Below are 24,824 nucleotides of genomic sequence, written 5' to 3' on the forward strand. Positions count from 1 at the left end.
AGCCCCACACCTGCCCCTCCATGCCCAGGAGCCACAGCTGAGAGGAGAGGTTGCTTGTTCAGACACCAAGCAGGATGCAATCCTGGCCCCTGTGGGGGGTGGGAGGGGGCCATGGAAGCTGCAGCCCTGTAAAATGCTCACCAGTCAGTGTCTTATTTTTGTTAGTCTGAAAAATAACTGTTTCTCTGCTATTCAAATCAAATTTGGAAAACCAGTTTAGTGAGTTAAACATCCTGTTTTATGGTATGAAATAATTTAGGGATTCTCCCATAGACCCTTGCCCAGTTGGAACTCAGGGCGACCTTCCCTCTAGGGAAGGACTAGGTAAAAACAGCAGGTGACACTCAAGTCCTGGCTTCCCACCAAGAAGTCACAGCCTTGCAGGGGTCCCTGAGAGCCAGCTGTCTCTAAGGTGAGGACAGTAACACTGGCTGCTCCTGCAGATGGCTATGGGAAGAACAGAGTATAAACATTCAGCCTTCAGAACCCTGTAGTCATACGAAGCTGAGAGGCTGAGGTGCGGTTGTAATTCCGGCCAGTGGGAAGCAGAGATCAAGGTCTCCTTGTCATGGACTTAAAGAGAGTCTCCCACTGCAGTGCCGTGAACAACTTGCTCTCCACGCTCTTCCTCCCAACCAGCTCTGGGTTAATTAGTGCTGATTCACTCCTCTTTTAAAATAAGACAAACTTGGCAAAACCAGGATTAACAGAATTCTCATATCCTCAACTTGTAACAGTTCAGTTTAATTGATCTTTATAGCAACCAAAGATGCTCTTGAAATGGTTTTGTTTCAAACCACAAAACTGGAAAATGTCTCTGAGGAGTTCTGGTCCCAGGCCCTGCCCTGCAATGAGTTGGGCCCTGCAGAAACCCCACCCCTTCTGGTCCAGATCTGTGAGTGCAGGCGTTTAGGGAGGACAGAACCTCATAATGTAGGATGCTTTAAAATTATTTCCATTATGGGCACAGCCCGTCTGGAGGGTTTAGAAAGTAACAGGAGTCGAATCGGTCCTTGTCACTTCCCCACCAAGTAGTAATTATGCCCAGTGCTGCCCCCTCGCCTGGGTTGTGGTCAGCCAGCTGTGACCACGTCTGGGCACTCACCCTTCTGAGGAACCTGCACACTGTCCTCTGTTAACTGTACACACCTCACAGTGGGGTCTGTTGGACACCCTTGGGCCCTTCATTGAGCTGCTGAGTAGAGCAGTCATTATTCAGTAAGAGGCTTGTTTTGTTTCTGTCCTGTCTGTAAATGGGATATATTCCTGCCTGGTGTTTCCTATTGAATATCTCAACTTCATTGGTATGCAGTTAATCAAGGTTTTAAGGCATTATCTTCAAAGATGTACATAAACCACCTTGGAGAAGCGACCGATGATTACTTCTACTAATGGGCAACACAACTGCCTTCCCTTTGATTTGTTGAATAACCTATAAACAGCAAAAAAATAGTCAAATAAATAAATAAAATAAAATAAGATAAAATAAAAGGAGGGAAACTGTTTTCTGGAGCCCTAATCTAGAAAGAGAACCAGAAGTCAATGCACACGAAGGGGGCTTTGTGATCAGGTGGGGGTAGACACCAGGTGTGTGCTCTCTTCTGAGGGACAGGTCTCTGCTGGGCACACGGCCTTACTGCGTCCTCGCACTGAGGTACCAGGTGTCTGTGAGAGAGGTGGTAACTCCCAGACCCAGCTCACTGCCTCTCTGTCTTGGGAGCACTCAGATTGCTTTCCTGAAGGATCACAAAGAAAAAACAAGCTTTAAAAACCCACCTTCCCAGCAATAAGGAAGCTTGAAGGAATTAAACTAGAGAGCAGTTGATTTAAAGGCAGAACAGAACTTTCTCAAAAGGACGATTTAGGTGACACCTGGTCCCAGGCTGAGATGCTGGCCCCTTGTAAGGCTGCAGTGGAGTCCATGGGTAGATCTGTGATCAGGAATGGAGGGCTTGCGGTTTCCTGTTCCTTTCTCAGATGCCTTCTCAGAGGACCTGCTCGGTCTAATCTCCAACATGTCGGGATGCTTGCCCTTCATGACACTGCCCACCTGCCCGGACACCTGCCTGGCCCGCAAGTACCGGCTCATCACGGGCGCCTGCAACAACAGGTGCGGCTCGCGGGCCCCAACTTCTCGTGCTGTCCATGGTCCTCATAAGTCACCCGAACCCACGAAAGGGCTGCACTGCTCACTAGCATGTTTCAGATGCATCAAAGGCACTGACTTCCATCTGGGAAACCCATCCTCCCCATGCTTACCAACAACCTCAGCAGAAGTCACAAGGGCCCACTGCCGTCACGCTGCACTGGGTTTCTAATCCAACAGTCACACCCCCTGCTGTGGCCAACTCCACCACCACCCCAACGCCCTCCCTCAGTCCCGCTGCACTGCACGACGTGAACCCTGCCCTCTGCCTGCCCCACTGCCGGGAGGCTCCCTCCCAGTATTCCTGTGTGTGTTCTCCAGAAAGTCCCCTGCCTTTCCACTTGTAATGGGAAAACCATTTTTGAAGCAGGAAACAGGACTCCAGCGAGGTCTCAGGCCCAGCAGGGGCTCTTCCTCGCCCTCTGGTCAGGGTTTTATTGTGCCTTCCCTCTGGGAGGACTTACTGAAACTTAAAGCTTTGTCACCATTGGGACATGATGGTGGAGACCCGCTGTCACAGTCCACAGGCTCAGGTCTGACTCAGGCCTGCCCACCACCCAGAGTCCTTCCGTGAAAAACACTCAAGTTGCTTTTTAAAAAAAACATTTTCTAAGATAGTATCCAGAAAGAGACAAGCAGAGTTCAAAGCCTGAACAGTACCTTGCCGGCCTGAGTGTCCTGAAAGAGTAAGTGAAAATGCAGCCCCCATGCAGCCTCCATGGACTCAGATAACGGAACGGAAAATACTTACCATGGAAGTCCCTTCTGTCCCCTCTTAGCAAACTAAACACAGCAACTATTTGTGGCTGCTTCAAGGAGGATACGAAGCCAAGTTTAAATAGCTCAATTGAGCCTAAGGTGTCCTTAGCTGCATTGTCAGACACCACATGCAGGGCAGGGGCAGAGGCTTTCTTGCAGAGTCAGACTTCCCATAGTTAAGACAGGGATGCCCAGGCAGGAGGGGTGGAGAATCTAGGAAAGCAGAGGTGCAGAGCAAGCCAGGGACCTGTCCTGCCCTGGGCCATGCCCAACCACACAGGCCCTGCAAAGGGCAGCAGAAGCCTCACACTCAGAGTGCTGAGGGTGTGGCCGTGCGGCGTGCCTCTGGGTCAGACACACCAGCTGTCTAGTTGCAGCCACTGACGTACCAGGCAAGGGGCCTTCTTGGTTCACGTTGCCACCTGAGGCTTCTGTCTCCACATCTGCGGAGTGGGAACTGTAGCTACTTTTCGGGGTTGAGTTTGTTTTGAAAGGTGGCACGTGTGAGGCCCCAGTGTGCTGTCCAGCACCCCACAGTGAGTGCTGGACAACTGTCATCTTGAGATGCGGATCCAACCACTAAGGGAGAGCACGGCCTTTAACCCGCCTGACTGAGTCCATTCTCACTGCCAAACCCATCAACCAAATACGGCTTCCTCTTTCTCAGAAAAGCCCTAACTTTATTTTCAAATCAAATAAATATATAATGGTCCCCCTGTCAACTATCTAACTTGTAAACTTACAATATTGCAGCAAATTCCAAAGTTTCTACAAGTTTATTTTTCTAATAAGTGCATAGTATAGGGAGAAGATTCTGGGTGGTTTTATGGTGCTTTAATTAAAGGATGTTGAAATACCACAATATTTCAAATTTCCTCTTTGTTTGGAGCGTCCCAAGCTTCTTTCCTGGAGGGAAGTGCCCGTGTACCCTAGAGGGTGGCAGGGTGCCTTTGAGGAAAAAGCAGGAGAGAGCTCACGGGAAGGGACCTGGGGGCAGCAGGCCTCACAGAGACTCCACTGGGGGGAGGACTGAGGCTGTGCAGCATGTCCCCTGAGACCAGCTGTGTCCACCTGCCCCTGGGATGCCTTTTAGGACCACCCCGTGTGCCCAGATGGAGTCTTCCTTATGCCTAAGGTCTTGGGAAGCCACCCTGATTTCCCTGAGGACATAGCCTCCTATGCAGGACTTGCTTCCTCCCTTTTCCTCCCTTGGCTCAAACTTGTGCACATTTGTTCCACAGAGACCACCCGCGGTGGGGCGCCTCCAACACAGCCCTGGCCCGATGGCTGCCTCCCGACTACGAAGATGGCTTCAGTCAGCCCCGCGGCTGGAACCACGGCTTCCTATATAATGGGTTTCCCCTGCCCCTGGTGGGTACCTCAGGACCACTGGCCAGCTGGACCCCATGTGGGACCCAGAGGCTGGGGACCTTCACTGAGCTCTCACTGGAGGCACCAGGCACCGTGTGAGGCCGTCCCTCCCTTTGCAGTGGGGTCACAGTCGGGGGCAGCGCACAAGCCTCTGGGAGACTGAAATCATTGGGGATGGTTACAGTAAAGCCCCAGATTGGACAATCACACCAGTGCTTTTGAATAAATATCTTATTCATCAGGTAGGCTTAGTGCATTCAAAGATGCATCTTAATTAATTAATGCTCTCATTAGGTAAAGATGATAGTTATCACTTACTCCCAGAGGTGAATTTCTTCACTAAATAATCATACCCAATCTGGTAATCTATTGCATCAGTAAAAAAGTCCTTTTGTTCCCAATTTAACTATTCACTTCAATGGATGGACCAGCCCACTTGCTCTTATCCTGTATTTAGTAAGGATATTCCCCTGAAGTACAACTGTGGATGGCTGTGTTCACCCAAAGCGTGCTGTGGACTGACACAGCATCCCCTACGCAGGCCATCCTCTAGGTGGCTGTGGGCACAGGGACCAGTGTTCCCAGATGCCGGCAAGGACCGGGGGCAGAGGCTGAGCCGCAGAGAGGTGGAACCTGGCAGGTGCATGCTCCACACCACTTCCATCCCCTGCAAGTCACTTTCCTTCTCGGCCTCAGTTGCAGTGTCCCTGAAGTGGGATCGTAGTATCTTACCTACCTTGTGCTGGACACTGAACCAGTTCACCTCCTGAGGCCATGGTTCTAGAAATCCTTCTTCACCCAGGATTATATAACTATTTAGAAAAATTAGAGCTCAAGTGTCTTTAAAGGAAGACTGTGTGAGCTTCCTTCTCATGCTGTAAAAAGTTACTTCAAAGTAGTGGCTTAGATCACTTCCTTTACCTTCCATTTCTGTCCATCAAAAGGCTGATGTGGGTCTCCGGGATCACATAGAGGTGCAGGTAGGGCTGCTCCTTCCATAGGCTCTAGAAGCCAGGCCCCTGCCTTTTCCAGCTTCCAGAGATGCCACAGACCTTGGCTCAGGGCTCCCCCTAACAGCCACCAGCCCAGACCCCCCTGTGCCTTCCTCCCAGACGCCCTTCCCCCTGACTACAGTTAGGAAAGGGCCTTGACTTTCAGGTCCCACGTGATTAGAATGGACACCTCAAGGTGCTCTTTTCTTGTAAAGTTGGTATTTTAGAGTTTTAGGGATTATTTAAAGAACATTGTTCCTATTTCTCACATATAATCACATCTTGGGTTCTGAGTTTTAGGGCATGGACATTTTTGGGGACAGCATCATTCTACCTGCCAGGGACTGCCCTCTGATCCCAAAATGTGGAAATTCATTCCACATGACATCCCCCCCACCCTGTCTCAAGGGCCCCAAATTCCATCTCATACAGCATCTATGTGGTGTTCAAAATCCAATCCAAATCTCACTCCAAGTATCTAAGTCAAGAGGGGAGGCTGTGACCTGCCCAGGACAAGGTCTGGGTCTGTGGCACAGAAAATGGCTGTGTGGTCCCTAAACACACTTTGAGATAGACATGAGATATCTGTGTAGATGCCCCACTGGAGAAAGGAAGAAATGAGAAGGAAATGGGAGGCTCTGATCCCAGGCCTTCTGGAAACCAGCTGGGCAAACTCCAGCAGGTTACCAGCCGTGAGATCATGCCGGTGGCAGAGACTCTGCCCTGCCAGTCACAGACTGAATCTCGCTGGACGCTTTCAAAATGATGCTAACGGAACTTCCACCACAGCCCATCACAAACTACGGCCAAGAGCTGCTAACACCACCACAAGTGAGTGTCAGGGGCCCAAGGCCAGGTGTGTCTCCCTCCGGCTCAGGTTCTTTCCGCGTAACCACAGGGAAGTCACCACAGTTCTAGGCACCACAGTTCTGTGACAAGACCCACACTGGGCCATAAGCACCCTACGTGGCCTCATCCTGCCGAGATGTGCTTCCCTGCATCATGACAAATGGCCTCTTCTCTCCCAGGTACGGGAGGTGACACGAGAGGTCATTCAAGTTTCCAATGAAGCTGTCACAGAAGATGACCAGTACTCTGACCTCCTGACAGTGTGGGGACAGTACATTGCCCACGACATGGCCCTCACACCCCAGAGCACCAGCAGAGCTGCGTTTGGAGGCGGAGCTGATTGCCTGCTGACCTGTGAGAACAGAAGCCCGTGTTTTCCTATTCAGGTAGGTAGAGTCTGTTAACGTCTTTATTTTTATTATGGAAGAAATGAATGCCTTTTGAAAAGCCAGTCAGGGAAGCATAGAATGAAACACGGAAGTCTGCTCCTTTTGTCCGTCTCCAGGGTTAACAGCTGCTGTGAGTTTCCTACACATCCCACTAGAGGTCATCTATCACGTGTGCATAAGGTGTACACAGGCATGTGCAGTGCTTCTCTTTACATGCATGTGTACACGAGTGCACGTGCTTCTCTTTACATGCATGTGTACATGAGCATACCTGCTTCTCTTTACATGTGTACATGAATGCACGTGCTTCTCTTTACATGCATGTGTACATGAGCGCACGTGCTTCTCTTTACATGTATGTGTACACATGCATGCGCAGTGCTTCTCTTTATATGCATGTGTATACGAGTGCATGTGCTTCTCTTTACATGTATGTGTACACGAGTGCACGTGCTTCTCTTTATATGCATGTGTACACGAGTGCACGTGCTTCTCTTTACATGTATGTGTACACGAGTGCACGTGCTTCTCTTTACATGTATGTGTATACGAGTGCATGTGCTTCTCTTTACATGCACGTGTACACGAGTGCACGTGCTTCTCTTTACATGTATGTGTACATGAGCATACCTGCTCTCTTTACATGTGTACATGAATGCACGTGCTTCTCTTTACATGTATGCGTACATGAGCGCACATGCTTCTCTTTACATGTATGTGTACACATGCATGCGCAGTGCTTCTCTTTATATGCATGTGTACACGAGTGCATGTGCTTCTCTTTACATGTATGTGTACACGAGTGCACGTGCTTCTCTTTATATGCATGTGTACACAAGTGCACCTGCTTCTCTTTACATGTGTACATGAGTGCACGTGCTTCTCTTTACATGTATGTGTACACATGTGTGCAGTGCTTCTCATTACATGTATGTGTGAGCGTATTTTCTTTACATGTGCATGCTTTACATGTACTATGTGTATGAGCATATGCTTTTCTTTATGTGTGCACACGTGTGTGCCCATGCTTTTACCTGTATACACATGTGTATGTATGTGCTTTTGTTACATGTCTGTGTGTGCACATGCTTTTCTTTGCATGATGTGTGTGCACGTTTTACTGTACATGTATGTGCACTCATGTGTGTGCATACACTTTTATCTAGGCGTGTGTGTGTGTGCATGTGCACATGCTTTTCTTACATGTACGTGTGTCACACATTGAGCACACTCTGTGCTGGGTAAGGGTCACTTAGCAATAATTCTATTACTTTTTCTCCCTATCATTAAATGGAAAAACATTCACTTGTTTTATGACTGTTCTGTAAATGTGTGCACTGGAATTTATTACCCAGTTCCCTTATTGGTGACATTTAAGATGTCAGCAGCTCTGTGGCTGTTGTTAGGCGGTTGCAGGCAAGGAGATGGGAAGCACACACTGGACCGAGTCTCTGTGCAGACGCTGACTCTGAGGGGTGAAGCTGCTGACTTGCAGGGAGGTACGTGTTGGATTTTGATAGATATCACAGAATTTCTCTCTATTAATATTGTACTGATGCTCACTTTTACAAGCAGAAACAAGAGACAACACCAGTAGGGCTTTTAATCACTTCAATCACTTTAAAAAATAGCTTTGAAGCTGGCAAGGGGCATTTTCTACTTAAGAACACAGGTTGCTGGGGGTTCACATCCTCACGAACTTTCTCCCAATCAGCTTCCCTGGCAGTGTTCTGTGTCACACCAGGCTGTGTGCTGGGCAGGCAGGAAAGGCAGACAGGCCCAGTGGGCAGGCTGGACACTGTCCCAGCCCACAAGTCACCTGCAAAATAGTGGCCCAAAAGGAAAAATTGGGGAGATGAAGCCATGCAAGGGTCACCAGAGGATGGCTGCACAAGGCTATATTGGTCACAGGAAGTGAATTCTGACCATGTCCAGCTCCCCATCCCTACAGCAGTCACTCTCTCACATGTGGTCTGGCCCCGCCCCTGGACCAGCAGGGCCTGTCACTGGAGCCTTCTCGTCCAGCACCCAAGTGGCCCTGGCTGCATGTGCCTCTGGGCAGGGTACTCTCTTGGCTTCCCGGGAGACCTGAGTTCTTTTCTCCTGCAGTAGAGGCAGCTATCAGCTCTTGTAGAAGAGCCCATATCTGTAGCAATAAGCCAGTTCAGGCAGAGCTCCTTGTTCACAGCCAAGTGGCTGCAAACCAGAATCACTGCAAAAAAACTCCAGTTCAGCAGCCTAAGGCATGGTAGAGACCACCATCTATGATGCTGTGAGTCCTAGGCGCCAGGCTGTACACAGAGAGCTCCACTGAAATAAAATGTAGAAGCAATAGCAAATATTATCTTGAGCAGTGAAAAAATGAAACTATTTAATTTAAAATTAATGCCTGAACAGAAATTCCCACTACCACTGTTATTAATTAGTATTATCTGAAGATTAATAATTCAGTTAACCAAAGTCCAGAAAATAAACTAAGAGCTGTAAAACAAGCGAAAGATGGGACTGAAGGCTGTGGGCTGCCTGTCTTCTCCACCCAGGAGGTACCCTGCCACAGGAGATGGTGTGGTGCTCACAGAAATTTTTATGTTAAAATCAGAAAGAAACAAACTTTTAGGCAAAAGGAAGTTTTAACTACATTGATGTATTTATCTTTCCACCAAAGCAACCACAAAATGTAATTTTTAGTATTATTTTTGAAGGCAGGAGCCCCAAGCAGGAAAGTGTGGGGCATCGTGGGGCTGAGTTTCCTCTGGGAGGGTGGTCTGGCACGCTGGACCCCATCAGCATGCACCCTGGACCCCATCTGGCCTGAGCCCCATGTGGTGGTCCTTTCATAGCTTCAGCACCATTGGGCCATCCCTTCCCGCCTGTCTCCATAAACACAAATTTCCCAAATAACAGCTGCCAAGTTTCAAGAACAATTTCTCCTATGCTTACAATGCCTTTGACCCCTTTTTCCTAAATCAACTAAAGTCCAGCTGATGCCCTGAATGTGGCTCCTGCCGAGTCCTCCCGTTTTGCATGGGGCCCAAGAACTCTGGCTGCTCCTCACCAGCTGCCCCTCGTGAATCCTTATGACTGCAGGAAGGATGCACATCGGTGCTCCACCTTGCAGAGTGACCCCCCAAAGTCAGGTTGGTTCTATTCCCTATGCCTCAGACTCTCTCAGCAGAATACTGTAATCTTCTTAACAAACTTCTCCACCTTAGAGGTTTTCACAGAAATGGCAGCTATGCGGGATGAGGGACTGAAACCCCTCAGGCCCCAACCACAGCCGCCTCCAGCACCTGACCTCCAGACCACTGCCACCTGGACCCATCATGGCAGCCAGGCCCACCACCTGCTGCAGGAGCCCCCACCTTTCGTTGGAGGGGAGAAGGTCTGAGGCACACCTCCCACGCCCACCGTCTGATCACAACGCAATAACGCCTCTCTCCCTCTGCACCTCAATAACTGGCTTTCTGTACCACAAGCAAATGACCCCCTAGCTTGATGATACATTACTCGAGCACCTCCTGTGAGCCTCGTGTGTAAACTGGATCTCTCTTTGGGTTGCTGTGTTGGCAGGTGGGAAACGTGCCCTTTCTGCCCTACATCCATGCAGGGTGCCTCCTGGGTGGAGAAGACAGGCAGCCCACAGCTTTCAGTCTCATCTTCCGGTTGTTTTACAGCTCTTAGTTCATTTTCTGGACTTTGGTTAACTGAATTATTAATCTTCAGATAATACTAATTAATAACAGTGATAGGGGGCACTTCTGTTCAGGCATTAATTTCAAATTATTTTCATTTTTTCACTGCTCAAGATAATATTTGCTATTGCTTCTACATTTTATTTAAGGAATTTCCCTCTTTTTTATTTTACTTCTATTTAGCCAGGAATGGCAAATAATAGTGAATTTTATCATTATATCTTAAATATCTGTGGATACAAGTTTCCTTCTTTAGTTTGCTGATATCCCAGGTGATATAAACCTACTCTCTGACACTGAACCCCCAAGGAGTAAATCTTGTGTGACTCTGGTGGGCTGCTGTCTCAATGGCCCTGCTCGTTCCATTTTATTTAGAAGGGACATCAGGAGGCAGTGGTCCCTTGTCCTGTCCCTGCCTAACTTCATCGAGGCTAATATTAAAGTTGCGCTGACTCTGTAAAATGAGTTGGGGCACTTTCTTTTCTGTGGCTGAAATAGCTAAAGCGACATAGGGCCCACCTGTCCCTAGAAGGGGCGAGGTGGAAGTCAGCTGTCTGTGCCACCGAGGCCTGTTTTCTGGCCCGTTGGGTTTGGGGTCACCTTGTCAGTATCATCTTGAGAGTTTCCCATTTTTTCTGGGAACAGTTTCGGTTACTTCTGCTTTTCCGGGAGGCATTCTTTTGCTTGTCATTCTCAAGGGTGCTGTCATGAAATTGTCCGCAGTGATCAGTTACAACGCTTGTAGCCCTGTGGCAGTCCTGTCCTTCCTGTTGTCCCTTCCATCGGCCTATGAAGTACAGATTTACATTTCCTTCCACCATAAATTTTCTTCCTATTTAATTTTCACTTTGATTTATTAATTTGCCTTTCTTATTTAGGTGATTATGAAATGTCTGATTACCTTAAGTCCTGAGTTTGACAGCTGATATCCCTGACATTTCACTTCTAGGCTCCTGACATTCCAGGCTCCAGACCATGGATATCTGGTTGTTTTATTGTGAAGATACAGCCCCATTCTTTCAAACACACATTTTGGCTTCTGGTTATCTTTCGAACTATTTTTTGGAGTAATTTTTGTGAAACCACAGATAAGTCAAAAAATTATATTATTTTCAAACATGCGTAGGAGCTCAGTTGTGGAACCAATTCAGTGCAGACAGCTCAAGACATCAGTGAAGTGTTTGGGAAGGACGTGGCTAATTAATGCACAGCACGTCAATGGTTTGAAAAGTTCTGCTCTGGTGATTTTAACCTTGAAAATGAGCCACATGGGTGACCTGAGACCAAGGTGGATAATGACGAGCTGAAAGCTGTTGTGGAAGTGAATCCATTGTGTGAATTAGCAGAAAGGCTCGTATTCCAACAATATTGGACAATTTCAAACAAATCAACAAGATAAAGAAGCTGGATGAATGGTTCTGAATGAATTAAATGAGCTCCAGAAAAGAAATCTTAAAGCTTGCATTTCTTTGCTGTCACGATGTAAAAACAAACCATTTCTACACTGTATTGTTACATGGAATGAAAAATGGGTTCTTTTAACAATCACAAGCATTGGCACAATGGCTGGATAAAGATGCAGTGCTGAGACACAGTCTAAAACTGAAGATCCATCACAAAAAGCTAATGGTGTGTGTTTGGTGGTCCAGCACTGGTAGTATCCACTAGAGCTTCATGAGACCTGGGAAGTCGATTAAACACAAGTCTACTGCAACCAACAGATGACTAATGAGGATGCTTGAGATTAAGCAGCTCAGTTCGGTCACTAGAGACAGGCCAGTCCTCTTGCAAGACAACACTTGACCACATGTCACACAAATGACACTGCTTAAACTACAGTGGACTTGGACACTCTCTGTCCTCCACGATACTCACCAGACCTTGCACCCACTGACCACCACTTCTTCAAAACTTTGGACCCCTTCTTAAAAGTAAAAATATTTAATTCGTAGTAAGCTGTGAAAAACACTTTTTGTGATTTCATTGCCACTTGCTGTCCAGACTTCTTTGCTGCTAGTATACACCAGCTACCCAAGAAGATGGAAAAAACTGGGTCGATAGTTTGCATGCATACTTTGATTAACGGTACTGCTTCTTTTTGAGATATAAGAAATTAAACTCCTGATTCAAAATCAGACATTTCACATTTAATGATCTAATGTTTACTTCCTCTTTGTTCTCTAACTAGGTCCTTACAATAACTGCTTAGTTTCTTCTTATAGTTTGTTGTGATGAAAGCAATTTAAAGGCCCTGAGTTTTCTTCCAAGGAAGCTTTTGCTGTTTGTCCTAGATTTTCCTAAGGAGCAATTTAATTGTTCATTGATTTTTAGAGATATTTTAATTTCATTTTGTCTTTTTGCCAATGTTCATTTAAGGAATTTTTATCACTTTTTACTTGTAATTTTATTGTTATTTGTACTCTTTGGTCAGTTCTTACTTCCTTTCTAATCTTGGGGCCCTGGAGTTTGTATAATCTGAGGGAAGGGTGTCTTGTTCTCTTGGCTTTTCTAGTCTGTTCTGTAATTTAGCTGTTAAGATTTTAGGCTCTAGACTGTGGACTTCTGGTGGCTTTCTGAGTTCTGAGCCCCTTCTGCTCTGCCCTCCATGTTCAGTCTCAGCAATCCTCCCTGACGGTTTCAATGGAAATGCCCAACCAGTGGGCCTGAGCCTGCTCCCAAGGCAGGGCAGAGAGCTGCTGGGCCTCCCATAATGTCTGGACTGTTCTGGTGGACGGGAGCCCCACACTGGAGCAGGCGCTGAGGGCCCCTACTGGGTCTCTGCCCTGTGTTCTCTGCACTATACCAAGTTTGCCTGAGTCCACCAACAGCTCCTCTCTCTCGCCTATGGAGCAGTGTAGAGAGTCTAACTCAGGGGAGCTACTGGCCCACCCTGCTGGGGCCCACTGTGCTGGCCTGGGGCCATCAGCTCATTCCCATTCCTCGCACTGCTCATAGAGACATGTTTTACTCATTATCACTCAATAATGTCGAAACCTCATGAGAAGACAGTGATTTTTAGTAAGTCAGAGCCTTTCTTTAGGCGTCTGTCCAACCACTATGGTCTTGTGGCCCTGGCCCAGCTACTTAACCTCCCTAGATCTCAAACTCGTGGTGATGAGGAGATACCGGTGCTGAGGGGAGGGACTGACCCTGCTGCCCACCTGCACCAAGGAAGAGCTGCCCAGACAGCCATTCACAGCTAGTTCACACCCAACCCCCAGCCTCCCCACTGGAAACCTGCCAGTGTGGCCAAACACGCTTTAGCTCTGTTTGGATGAGGAGAGCTACACTGGCCAGGGCATCAGCTAGGCCCAGACCTCAGGGCACCACTAAACACGGTGCCCTCAGATCTCAGCAGCTCTGCCCATGGTGCTCCTACAGGAAGGCCACTGAAAAGAAGAGGTCAGCTCCTCCAGGAGCAACTGGGACAGGTCTGAGGAAGGAAGAGGCATGACCAGGGTGAAGGGTCTGAGCTGCCAGGAGTGCCAGCTCTTAGGAGAGGGTTCCACCCACCCAGCTTCGCCTCTCCCACGCAAGAAACCAGGGATAAAAAGGCAAGAAGGGGGGAGGGGGGTAGCAGGACTGACCCCACAGAGGTCAGCCAGCCTCCAGCACCCAGTGTCCTTCAGAAGGGTGCGCAGAACCCTGGGTGACCTCATGTCTCCTCTCCTTGCAGCTCCCAGAGAACACCCCGCTGGCCGCCCGCCCTGCCTGTCTGCCCTTTTACCGCTCATCGGCGGCCTGCGGCACTGGGGACCAAGGTGCTCTCTTTGGCAACCTGTCCAATGCCAACCCGCGACAGCAGATGAACGGGCTGACCTCTTTCCTGGACGCCTCCACGGTGTACGGCAGCTCCCCTGCCTCGGAGAAGCAGCTGCGGAACTGGACCAGCGCCGAGGGGCTGCTTCGGGTCAACACGCGCCACCAGGACGCGGGCCGCGCCTACCTGCCTTTTGCGCAGCCACCTGCGCCCGCGGTCTGCGCGCCCGAGCCCGGCGTCCCCGGAGCGGTCCGCGCCCCCTGCTTCCTGGCTGGGGACGGCCGCGCCAGCGAGGCCCCTTCCCTAACTGCAGTGCACACGCTGTGGCTCCGCGAGCACAACCGCCTGGCCATGGAGCTCAAGGCCCTTAACGCGCACTGGAGCGCGGACGCCGTCTACCAGGAGGCGCGCAAGGTGGTGGGCGCCCTGCACCAGGTGCGCGCAGGGGGGGTGCGGGCCACTCCCGGGAGCCATGTGTAGGTGCCCAGAATCGCCGTTAAGGCCACTGCACAGGCAGACGCAGCATCACAGGCGCCCTGCCCCAGAGGCGCACAAAGTCGCTGTGGGCTCTCTCTACTGGCCTGCAAGGTGGTGGGCCCTGCATGGGTGAGAGAGAGTCAGGTCATTGCCAGCGCCCTGCTCACCACCCTCCAAAGGTCCTCAGCCAGCCCAGGGGATCCTGTTTCTCATTTAGAGACACTGGGTGTTTGCACTGAGCAGAGTGAAACAGGAGCATCAGGAGTTGGGAGGTCCAGAGGAGGAGGGCTGAACATGGACATTTCCTTCTCCCCAGCGGAGTCACAGTGGTCACTATTACAGTGACACCTCCAGGTCTGCCACTTCCACCTTCTCATTTTCAAAACTTAGACCTGGCCTGTCCTTTTGTTATTTGTGCTATGAAGGCCAGTGGAGGTCAGGCCACAGGTCAGGGCCCACAGGCTCAGTGAGGGGCCAGGGCCCTGAGTCCTGGTGCTAGCAGGCAGGGGCAGTTCTAGGACTGGCCTCTACAAGGCACATGTGGGAGAGGAGACCCTGCCCCTGCCTGAGGGAGTAGCTTCTGCCCAGCCCCACAGTTCAAAGTAACCTTTTTCTTTATGTGACAGGGAGGAGGAAATTCTAGAATTTCTATGAAAATCCAGAAGCCCCTGGAAAAAATTTGAGTTATAGGGCCCTGTGGGTGGGTGCTTCTGCAGCCTGGGCAGTTCAGTAGACTTCAAACCAGACCAGGGGAAGCCGTGAGGGAGAGACACATGTCCAGGTCTCTGACACGAAGGACCCTAAAGCTGTGGGTGTGTGAAGGGTGGTCAGCTGGGGGTGCTGGTCAGCTTGGGGTGCTGGTCAGCTGTAGGTGCTGCTCAGCCAGGGGTGCTGATCAGCCAGGTGTGCTGTTCAGCCAGGAGTGCTGATCACCTGGGGAGTGCTGGTCAGCCAGGGGTGCTGGTCAGCTGTAGGTGCTGTTCAGCCAGGAGTGCTGATCACCTGGGGGATGCTGTTCAGCCAGGGGTGCTGATCACCTGGGGAGTGCTGGTCAGCCAGGGGTGCTGGTCAGCTGGGGGTGCTGGTCAGCCTGGGAGTGCTGCTCTGCTGCTCATGGGCAGCTGGCATGGGGTGAGCAGAGCTGTGCAAATCTGTAGTGGTAGTGCCTTTGGGACCTGGGCTCACAGTCAAACTTGAGGTAAACAAAAGAGAAGAGGGGTTGTGAAAATAGCCTGTCTCTTGTCCTGGGATGGGGAGGCCATGTCTCTTGTGGCGAGAAGGAACAGTGCAGGACCGAGAGGGGCCCTCTCTGAATGTGAGAGCCACTGACCTGACCTCACCTGCTGTGGGAGAAGTGGCCTGGCCATGAGCATCGTCCAGAAACTTTGCTCACATCCATCACATCTACAGTGAAGGCTGTTTTGCACGATAGTGTCAGAACTACTCTGTAGATGCTGATGTGTGACACAGACACGTGTCACCAATGGGTGAGCCAACAGAGGGACTGAAGCCCAGTCTGAGGGCTCCTGGACAGAGGCTTCCTCTCCCCCATATCCACTATGGGGCTGTCTGAATGAAGCCTCTCATACCCCATGTCCAGTCTGGGGATATCTGGACAGAGCATGCCTTTCCCCCATACTCTGGTTTCAGAGCAGGTGGGACCACCGGGGGATGGACTGGACCCATGAACTGTAGACAGAAGCTGGAAAACAGCAACTCAGCCACCTTGGGCCCCTGGAAAGTCCCATTCCTAAGTTCCTGCTTAGGAATTTTATCATTTGGAAGGAATATATGACAAGCATGTAAATTGTTTTTTAAATAACGTGCTTGCCTTCCTGAATGCATAGCCAACATAAGACTCGTGTTCCTGTATAGAATCATTCCTATTACCCTTCATTCCAATTCAGTCTATTGACCAAAATATCCTCCATAAACACCAAAACACCTCAACGCTGATTTTTCTGTCTGAAAAAATATTTTAAAATCTAGAAGCAGAATCTGTGCACATAATTCTCCGGAGACCATGTATCAAATGGTAATTTCAGGACCCTATGATAGCTGTGATTTTCCAATGATGGAGTGCTGTGCCCACAATATGTTCTGATTCAGCCCTCACAAGCTCTGGGAATCAAGATGATTATCATTTCACAGAAGAAGAAACTGCCCCCAGCTGTGGATGACCTGGCCAGGAATAAGCCCCCTACCCTGGGCTCAGGGCCCACTGGCCCATCACAGACCCAGGTATCCCTTTGACATGCTGCCTCAGGCCTCCAACAGGCCAACCACTGTCCCAGGGAGGATGGTCTGTGCTTGGCCTTGCAAATGCACCTCCTGAATATCCATGAAAAACAAGCAAAAAAAAACCTTTTGAGAAATCCAGTACAAGGCCTTCATTGCAGGGCAGGACAACCATGTTCCCAGAGTCCCCGTCAGATCAGCAGGTGTTCGTCTGCCTTTGTCCTCTCACCAGCCAGTCAGGGCAGGAAGCTTCCAGCCCTCAGCATCACCATCTGGCTCAATTTAGACAATACAGGGCATAATCACAGGGAGGGACAGAAAGGAGGGACTAGACTCACCTGTGAAATCATCACACACATTCGGCTCCTGTTTAAAGCCTGGATCCAGCTGCCTTCACCATGTGGCTGTAAAGAAGAGTGAGAACTAATGGGTGGTTGCTGGAGATAGTTCAGGAGGGGAAGAAAGGTCACCCAGGGGTCTCATTCCCTGCTTACATTTTAGTGATATACTATTGTATCACTATTATATCAACTAATATATATATATACACACCATATATTTCAATATGGTTTTATATAACAGATTATGTGTATGTACATCTATACCCACACATATATAACTATGGATGTCTCTTATTCTTGCAAAAACTCTGTAAAACCGGAAATACAGGAGCAGGATTAGAATTCAAGTTGTTCTAAATTAGGGGTGTCCAACCTGCATCCCGAGGGCCACCCACTGATTTTGTGAGAACTTTTTTGCTTATCTGTGGTTTCAGATATCATGCAGAGTGTGCACCAATCTTTTTTTGCTCACCAGCTTTCACTAGTGTTTGAGTATTTGAGTGTGCAGCAGAAAAGAAGAAAGGCTGTTCACCCCCATTCTAAATCCTGAGCCTCTGAGCCCACAATTCCTTGACATGAGCAGGTTTCCTGTTTATGTTTTACCTTTAGGTGTTAGTGGATGTCTCTCAGGTGAGGTGGAAGGGGGAAGATAGTTTGCCATGGGGATTTTCTGCCCCACCAGAGGGTATCAGGTTGGTCTCAGATGTGCTCCGTCCAGTCCCACACATGTGGGGCTCACCTGGAATGTGGGTCCAGTCCCACACATGGGAGGTCTGGGCTCACCTGGAATGTGGGTGTCCCTGCAGACTGTGGGCCTGTTCTCATTACCTCCCAGGCCAGCTCTATGAGAGGACGTCAGCCCCAGGGCCATCCCCTGTCGGTAGCTTTGACTCAGCCCTCACCTGGCATCCTGTTTTCCTTTCCACCCAGATCATCACCATGCGTGATTATGTCCCCAAGGTCCTGGGCCCAGAGGCTTTCAAGCAGCACGTAGGGCCCTATGAGGGCTATGACCCCACTGTGAACCCCACTGTGTCCAACGTGTTTTCCACGGCCGCCTTCCGCTTTGGCCACGCCATTGTCGACCCGCTGGTGAGGCGGCTCGATGCCCACTTCCAGGAGCACCCCAGCCTCCCCAGGCTAGCTCTGCATGACACCTTCTTCAACCCGTGGACGCTCATCCATGGAGGTGAGTGTCTATGCCCCAGGTCAGGACGCCACCTCTACTGGTAACTAGGCTCATACACCTTGCGAGCTGAGCAGGTGTGCGCCCCTCCCCCCAGGCGCACGAGCGGTGCTGTCGGCGCCTTACACACGTACGAGGAACTGGTTTGCTCAAAGCTTTGAAAAAGGCCAAATATCCACTAAAAATGCTTCCTCTCACATTTCTGAAATCCTTCAGAAACCACAGGATAAACTATTCTAGGTGCCAGTTAACTCTTCAGCCATTATTTGAGAAATAGTGACTTGAAAACCTCTATCCACTACTGTGCATTACAAATAATGCCATTGTTTCCTCATCTTCAAGCATTTCATTTGTTCTGTGGTTACAATCAACCCCATAAGTGTTAGAAAGTTAATAGTTGGGTTACCTTTGGACATGAACTGTTTGGAGGAAAACATTCTAATTCCCTGGTGAGTTTTTCAGGATTGTTTTTATACTTCCCTATTCCCAGGGTTTTGTATGTCTGTCTGGAAGCTTCTAACATATCTTGAAAGCTGGTTTAATCTGAGTGTGTGTGACAAGCAGGGCACACTGGCTCTGTGACCCCCTCTAAATGGGTGCTTTGATGCAGAACTCATCAAGGAGAGGTCAGGGCTCAGCCTGGCCTCCCGGCCCCACACCCTATGTCCAGGTCATGATTTGCGGGTACCCAGACTGATCCCATATTGCACTTAATTGTGGGCTCACGAGCCATCAGGGGCCCGAATGCTGAGAGATGACTGATCTGTCTTCCATGTGGGGCTTTGGTGGTGGTGGAGTGGGGGTCCTAAGGCCCCATGACCTACTGTGACCTGAGTTCCTATACATTAGATGTCATTGAGCACATCCTCCAAGTGAAATGTTTCTGCAGCAGACAAGACAGCACTCAAGTAACTCACAGGCCCACTCCAGGCCTGGGTTCAGGCCCCCATGAGCCACATAGACGGTGCTGGCACGGCACTAACCCACCATCATAGGCTGTATCCCGGGAAGACTCAGGAAACTTCGGAATTGTACAGGGTGAATTCATCATCTTGACAAGCTAAGTTTTTGTCAAGGATAGATGTTCTTTGGGAGTAAGGGCACTGCTTCTCTGGAAGCCAGCAAAGCCCTTCTTCCTGTCTGCACGGTATTTTCCAGGTGGTTTAGACCCTCTGGTCAGAGGCCTTCTTGCAAGACCAGCCAAACTGCAGGTACAGGACCAGCTGATGAATGAGGAGCTGACACAGACACTCTTCGTGCTGCCCAACTCCAGTGCCCTGGACCTGGCATCCATCAACCTGCAGCGCGGCCGAGACCACGGCCTGCCAGGTCTGCGGCCCTCCCAACGCACCACTCAGGTCCATACGTCTGCCGCCGGCAACTGAGCAAAGGGCTCCCAGAATGTGCACACTCACTCAAGCACCCTCCAGCTTCTCTTAGAAGAGAGAGACAGCAGAAGTGGGTGCCAGGCCTCCAGGACTCAGGGGAGAGGGAGGAGGCGCCTTCTGAGCAGAAGGGCAGATGTCAGTCTGGTGTCCACGGAGCTCCTGGGTAATTAGAATGTCCCCTCCCCTTCCCTGCACAATGCCCCTATCCTGGGGCCCACAGAGGTCATTCTGCTGCCCACCAGGATCATCTGGTACAGTCCGACCCCTGACATGAGCAAAAGCTCTGCTCAAGCCAACAGCCACCTTGCCTCAACCCCTCACCTGCCCCAATTCCCCACACTCCACCCTGCTCTCAGGCCATCTGGCAGACTTGTGGTGACTGTCTAGGCCTCCCCTGCTTGTCCCTGACAGTCTCTGTGGGCTCTACTCCCTGCATGCCCTGGGGGCTCAGGGGGTGCCCTTCTGGGGAGTGTCCGTGCATCTGTAGACCCACCTGGGAGCAGGTCCCACTGTGATCAGGGCTGCCTAAGCTTCCATGGTGAGGAGGACACTGGAGCACCCTGCAGACCTCTGACTGGGTGAGCACTTTGCAGCCGCTCAGGTCCACAGGACCCTGTCAGCACAGTGGTTTCTAGGCACTGACCCTCAGCCCACAGTCTCTCACAAAGTATGACGAAAGGTATTGAAATGTGGGAAAATCTGCTTCCCATCAGCCTGTCTCCACCACACAGAGCATAAGCTCCATGAGGGTGTCCTCCTCACCCCACACCCAGAGCTGCCACTGGCACAGAAGAGGCACCTGGGAGGGCTTAGGAGGGAGCAGCAGGCAAGTAAACACCCCTCCCAGGAAAGACGGTCTCAGAAGGCAGGGCTCAAGACACCAGGCACTTTTGAGCTAGAGCTTAGGGACCTGGTTTGAGCACAAGAAGCCCAGGTTTGAAGGAACATCTTAACTCCAAGAAATCCCACCTGCTCAGCTAAGCACCACAGCAGCGAGCAGGGCTGGGACAATAGAGCTGTGAGTGCCACTGATGATCAGAGCAACATGGGAGTGTCATTTTGTGGCCCCATGGCCAGCACTGTCTGAAGCACGTTGCGTGTTTTAGCCCTTTCTTTCCCATGCCCACACAACCCTGGCGGTTTGGTCATGATCTCTGTTCTCTCTCTTTCAAAACCTGATGAGGAGACTGAGTGCAGGGAGCTTTGCCAAACCCCAGCACTCAGTTCTTGCAGGCAGAGGCTCAGGCTGCAGCCAGTCACCTACATGTGGACACTTCCCTGAACCCGATCAGCTAGATCAGAGGCACCGTCAGATAAGAGCTTGCTGAGAAACGCTCTTGCAAAGATGCAGAGATAGCTTCCACTACACCCTGACGTATTGTCTTTTACTTTGCAGAGAATATAAAACATCCAGCCTTTCCCCAACCCCAGGGACATTCCTGCCCCTGCTCTCCAGCGTCTCACATGGGCAGGGACATCTGAACCCGTTGTCCTCCTACGCCCTGACAATGTCCCTCCCTGTCTCACCAGGTGCCCAGACAGCCCACATTTTTTCTCTGGAGTTGGAAAAGGATAAAAATACATTTCCTCTTAGAGCAATAAGAAAGGAAAATGCTTTTCTACCTTCTTTTATTCTTTTTAAAAATAAGGCAACAATCTCCCACAGGTACTAAAAGGTTTTCATTAGTTTTTACTACTTGAAATAGTTTGGAGGTGGCTGTAGAAATGTTCCCTCTAATTTTAGAACTTTAATTTACCCAATACTTCGGGTTTTGATTGTCCTGGAGATAAATGCACTCTTTCAGCAAAGATTTAGTGGAATAACTGCCATAGTCCCTGTGGCAAGCAGTGAGGATGTGCATTTCTGCATAAGTCAAGCCACTTGTCCCCAGACCATAAGAAATCTGGAGGATGTGCTTGGGTGTATGTCCTGACACCAACTGCAAAACATGAACTCCGCTAGTGGGTCAGGGGGCTCCGGGAGGGGCTGGTGACTTCCCCTGGGTGACTCCAAAGAGGAGCCGGGCTGGTCCAGCTGAGAGCAGGGACCAGAGTGACCCTGACTTGGGGTCACAGGGCAGAGAGCCCACCTGCCTCCTGCAGGTGGGTGTTGGCTGAGGCAGAGGAACATCAAGGTACAGCAGCACCGGGGCACCAGGCGCCCTGCCCAGGAGCTGCCACATTAAAGGAGGGTTCAGTGGTCTTTGTCCTCAGCTTTCTAAAATCCCCGATTCTTAATTTCACCAAGGCTTCCGTCCTTCAGTCTGTCTCCCCTTCCCCTGGGCTCAGCTGTCCCTTTGTGGCCTGGCTCCCTCATCCTCCCTTGGAGATGCACTGCCCCTTCCAGCCCGCTTAGTCTACACATGAGGCCCCCACATCCTGTTTCATGGACTCCTCAGCAGCCCTGAGGAGCTGGCCCATCCTGAGTGCCTGTTCACATGCCTGTGTATATGTGTGAATGTGGATGTGCAAAAGCATGCATGTGCATGTATGTGTGCATGTGTGAGTGTGTGTGAGTGTGCATGCGTGTGCATGTGCACATGTGTGTCTGTGTGCACCTGCATTCGAGCAGGGCCTGAGGTGTGCAGTGAGAATAGACAGGCAGGGATGGGTATCAGAGGAAACGATACCAAGCCTGGGCAAGCGCTCTGAACAGATGCAGGCAGCTGTCATGGCAGAAGGTCAGGATCATGCAGCCTGGACGAGGCTTATCGAAACGGAGCAGAGAGGGTGGAGCCAAACAGAGAGGGCAGAGCTGAGAAGAGAGGGTGGAGCCAAGCAGAGAGGGTGGAGCTGAGCAGAGAGGGCGGAGCCGAGCAGAGAGGGCGTGGTGACAGATGAAAGGAGGGGTGTGCGAGGTGGGGCAGGGTGGCGGACAAGTGTGTGGGCAAGGAGCAGCCTGCAGGCCCAACCACAGGACAGGGCTGGGGAGGGAGAGGCCCATGGTGGGCAGTAAGAGGGGCTGAGGCTGCAGAAGAGAAGGGCTCTGCCAGACTGAGGTGATAGCACAGACAGAGACTCTGCTGTGTGTCCCTGTCCTGCCGGGGGTGGGGGCCGAGCTGCTGACTCTGTGGCCCTGCTGTCTGCATGAAGCAGAGACTCTGAGCAAGGCCAGCCTAGCTGCTGTGGGCAGCACTAACGCATGTCACTTTAGCAGCCCACAGGCTGGCCTCGCTCAGAGTCTCTGCTTCATGGGGACAGCAGGGCCACAGAGCCTGCCCCCTCTCCCAGCTTACTCGTGCATCCACACACTCTTCAGTAAGAGGCCTAAAGTCTTGCTGTAATGTTCTGTCATGGAGAGTGCCACCAGGCCGGGTGGAACAGCGTTTCTGTGTGACTGGGATGCATGAGGACCCAGTGCTGCCCTCCCAGCTTTGGAGGGAGGCAGCGGGCATGAGGTGGGCTGACCACCCTTCCCGGTGCAGGTTACAATGCCTGGCGGCAGTTCTGTGGCCTGCCCCGCCTGGAGACACCTGCCCACCTGCACACGGCCGTGGCCAACAGGAGCATGGCTGACAGAATAATGCGCTTGTACCAGCATCCGGACAATGTGGACGTCTGGCTGGGGGGCCTGGCTGAGGATTTGCTCCCGGGGGCTCGCGCTGGCCCACTGTTTGCCTGCATCATAGGCAGGCAGATGAAGGCCCTGAGGGACGGCGACAGGTGGGTGCCGGGCATGTGTCTTCATCTTCTGTGCAGGGCTAGAGAGGCCACACTGATTTTACTCAGAGCAGTTCTGGGCCCAACATTAGGTGACCCTTCCATCAGCCAGTGTCCTGGACTGAAGGTGTTGTCAGTAAAGTGGGGGACATGCTGAGCACAGAGCAAGCTCTCAGCACTCGCACACATGGACACTGGTTGGTTCCAGTCACAGATGGGCGTCCAGTGAAAACAAACAACACCCTGTCCATCCATCCTCAAGATGCCTCAGTGCATGCTGACCCAGGCACTGAGGGGTGGCTGTGACCCATGCCTGGGAGCTGCATGCTGGACGGGCCCCTGGCCAGATGCCACCTGCACCCTCTTGGTTTCTGACTCTGGTCTCCACCTGCCCCTGCAGAAGCCAATCATGTGATGAGGCAGAGTCTGGGGACCACACAGGCAAAAGTAGTGGAAAACGTTTTCTTTTTTGAATAATCCCTACACATCCAGTTCTCTCTCTCCCGCTTTAGCTGGTGGTCATTGTACCTGATTCAGATTTTTTTATGAAAATGGTGCTCCTTTGAGAGATTTCCCAGCAGGCTTATCCTCACTTCTGAGATGCCGTCCTAGTGAGGACACCTGGGCATGAACACCGAGGCCTCCGTCTCCCTGGGGACTGCTTCCTAGGACACGCGTGTGTGGAATGCTCTGAACCTGGGCAGCCACGTGTGCAGAGGGGCTGTTTACTCCCATGTTCCCTGCCTGTCTGTCCCTGCACCTTGCATGATATCTGGTTGAAGTTAAACTTGAAACAAGCCCCAAGATGTGGCTGGCAGGTTCCCGTGGGGAAGCCATGCACTTCTCACCCCAGTGTTCATAATTGAATGCATTAACTGAGAAAGCATATAATGGGGTCTGTTATTTGGAAAAGAGGAGCTCTGTTTCTCATTGAGTTTTTCAGCTCATGGGCCATTCCTGTAGGCTAGAACATGTGCTCTCATGGAGGCACAAGGGAACAGGACTTTATGGGAACAGGTGGCCAAATACGCACATTTAACCAGCCATAGGATGCAGGGATGTTCATGCACCCATGCACCCGTGCAGCGGGGCATCCTGTCCTTCCACGGGGTCTGTGTTCAGAAATGTGCCCCTCTGTGTCAGAAAGGTGGAACAGGACACCAAGTCCCCTCTGCACACGCCCTGTGTATGGTTAACACCACATCACGTCTGGTGGCCTTTCGTCAGGAAAGCCGGCTGGTCTGCCCAGAAAGCTGGCGGCCGTCTGGGGAGGGCAGACACGTGTGAGCAGCCTCCTGGCCTGTCCTGGCTGGGACCTCAGTTCAAAGGCTTCTCTGGGGCCCCCTTGGCCTACGGCTCTGTTTTGGCCATATGGGGACTTAGGATTTTGTTTTAGTTCACAAATATCTCCCTAATACAAAAGTACAATCAGCTGACTTGTGGTTATTGTGGTCTCCCTTCACATTTTAAGAGGAGCCCCTCCCCATGTGGTAGGGAGAAAGGCCCAGCATGAGAAACTATGGCCTCCCATCAGGAGGTCCCGGGGCTGGTCAAGCAGTTTAATATTCTGAGAGAA

General features: G+C 50.8%; 1 protein-coding gene across 1 annotated transcript in view; it reads left to right on the forward strand.

Moving 5' to 3' along the window:
* The window catches only part of TPO (thyroid peroxidase), a 56,934-nt gene that overhangs the window by 6,311 nt on the left and 25,799 nt on the right, over positions 1-24,824 (forward strand). The window contains exons 4-10 of the mRNA XM_053587714.1: positions 1,978-2,110; positions 4,147-4,276; positions 6,297-6,503; positions 13,875-14,393; positions 17,945-18,203; positions 19,359-19,529; positions 23,014-23,251. Of these exons, the coding sequence (XP_053443689.1) occupies positions 1,978-2,110; positions 4,147-4,276; positions 6,297-6,503; positions 13,875-14,393; positions 17,945-18,203; positions 19,359-19,529; positions 23,014-23,251 (1,657 nt within the window). The remainder of the gene's footprint in view (positions 1-1,977; positions 2,111-4,146; positions 4,277-6,296; positions 6,504-13,874; positions 14,394-17,944; positions 18,204-19,358; positions 19,530-23,013; positions 23,252-24,824) is intronic.

Source organism: Nycticebus coucang, chromosome 4, assembly GCF_027406575.1.
Source record: "Nycticebus coucang isolate mNycCou1 chromosome 4, mNycCou1.pri, whole genome shotgun sequence".
Taxonomy (NCBI): domain Eukaryota; kingdom Metazoa; phylum Chordata; class Mammalia; order Primates; family Lorisidae; genus Nycticebus; species Nycticebus coucang.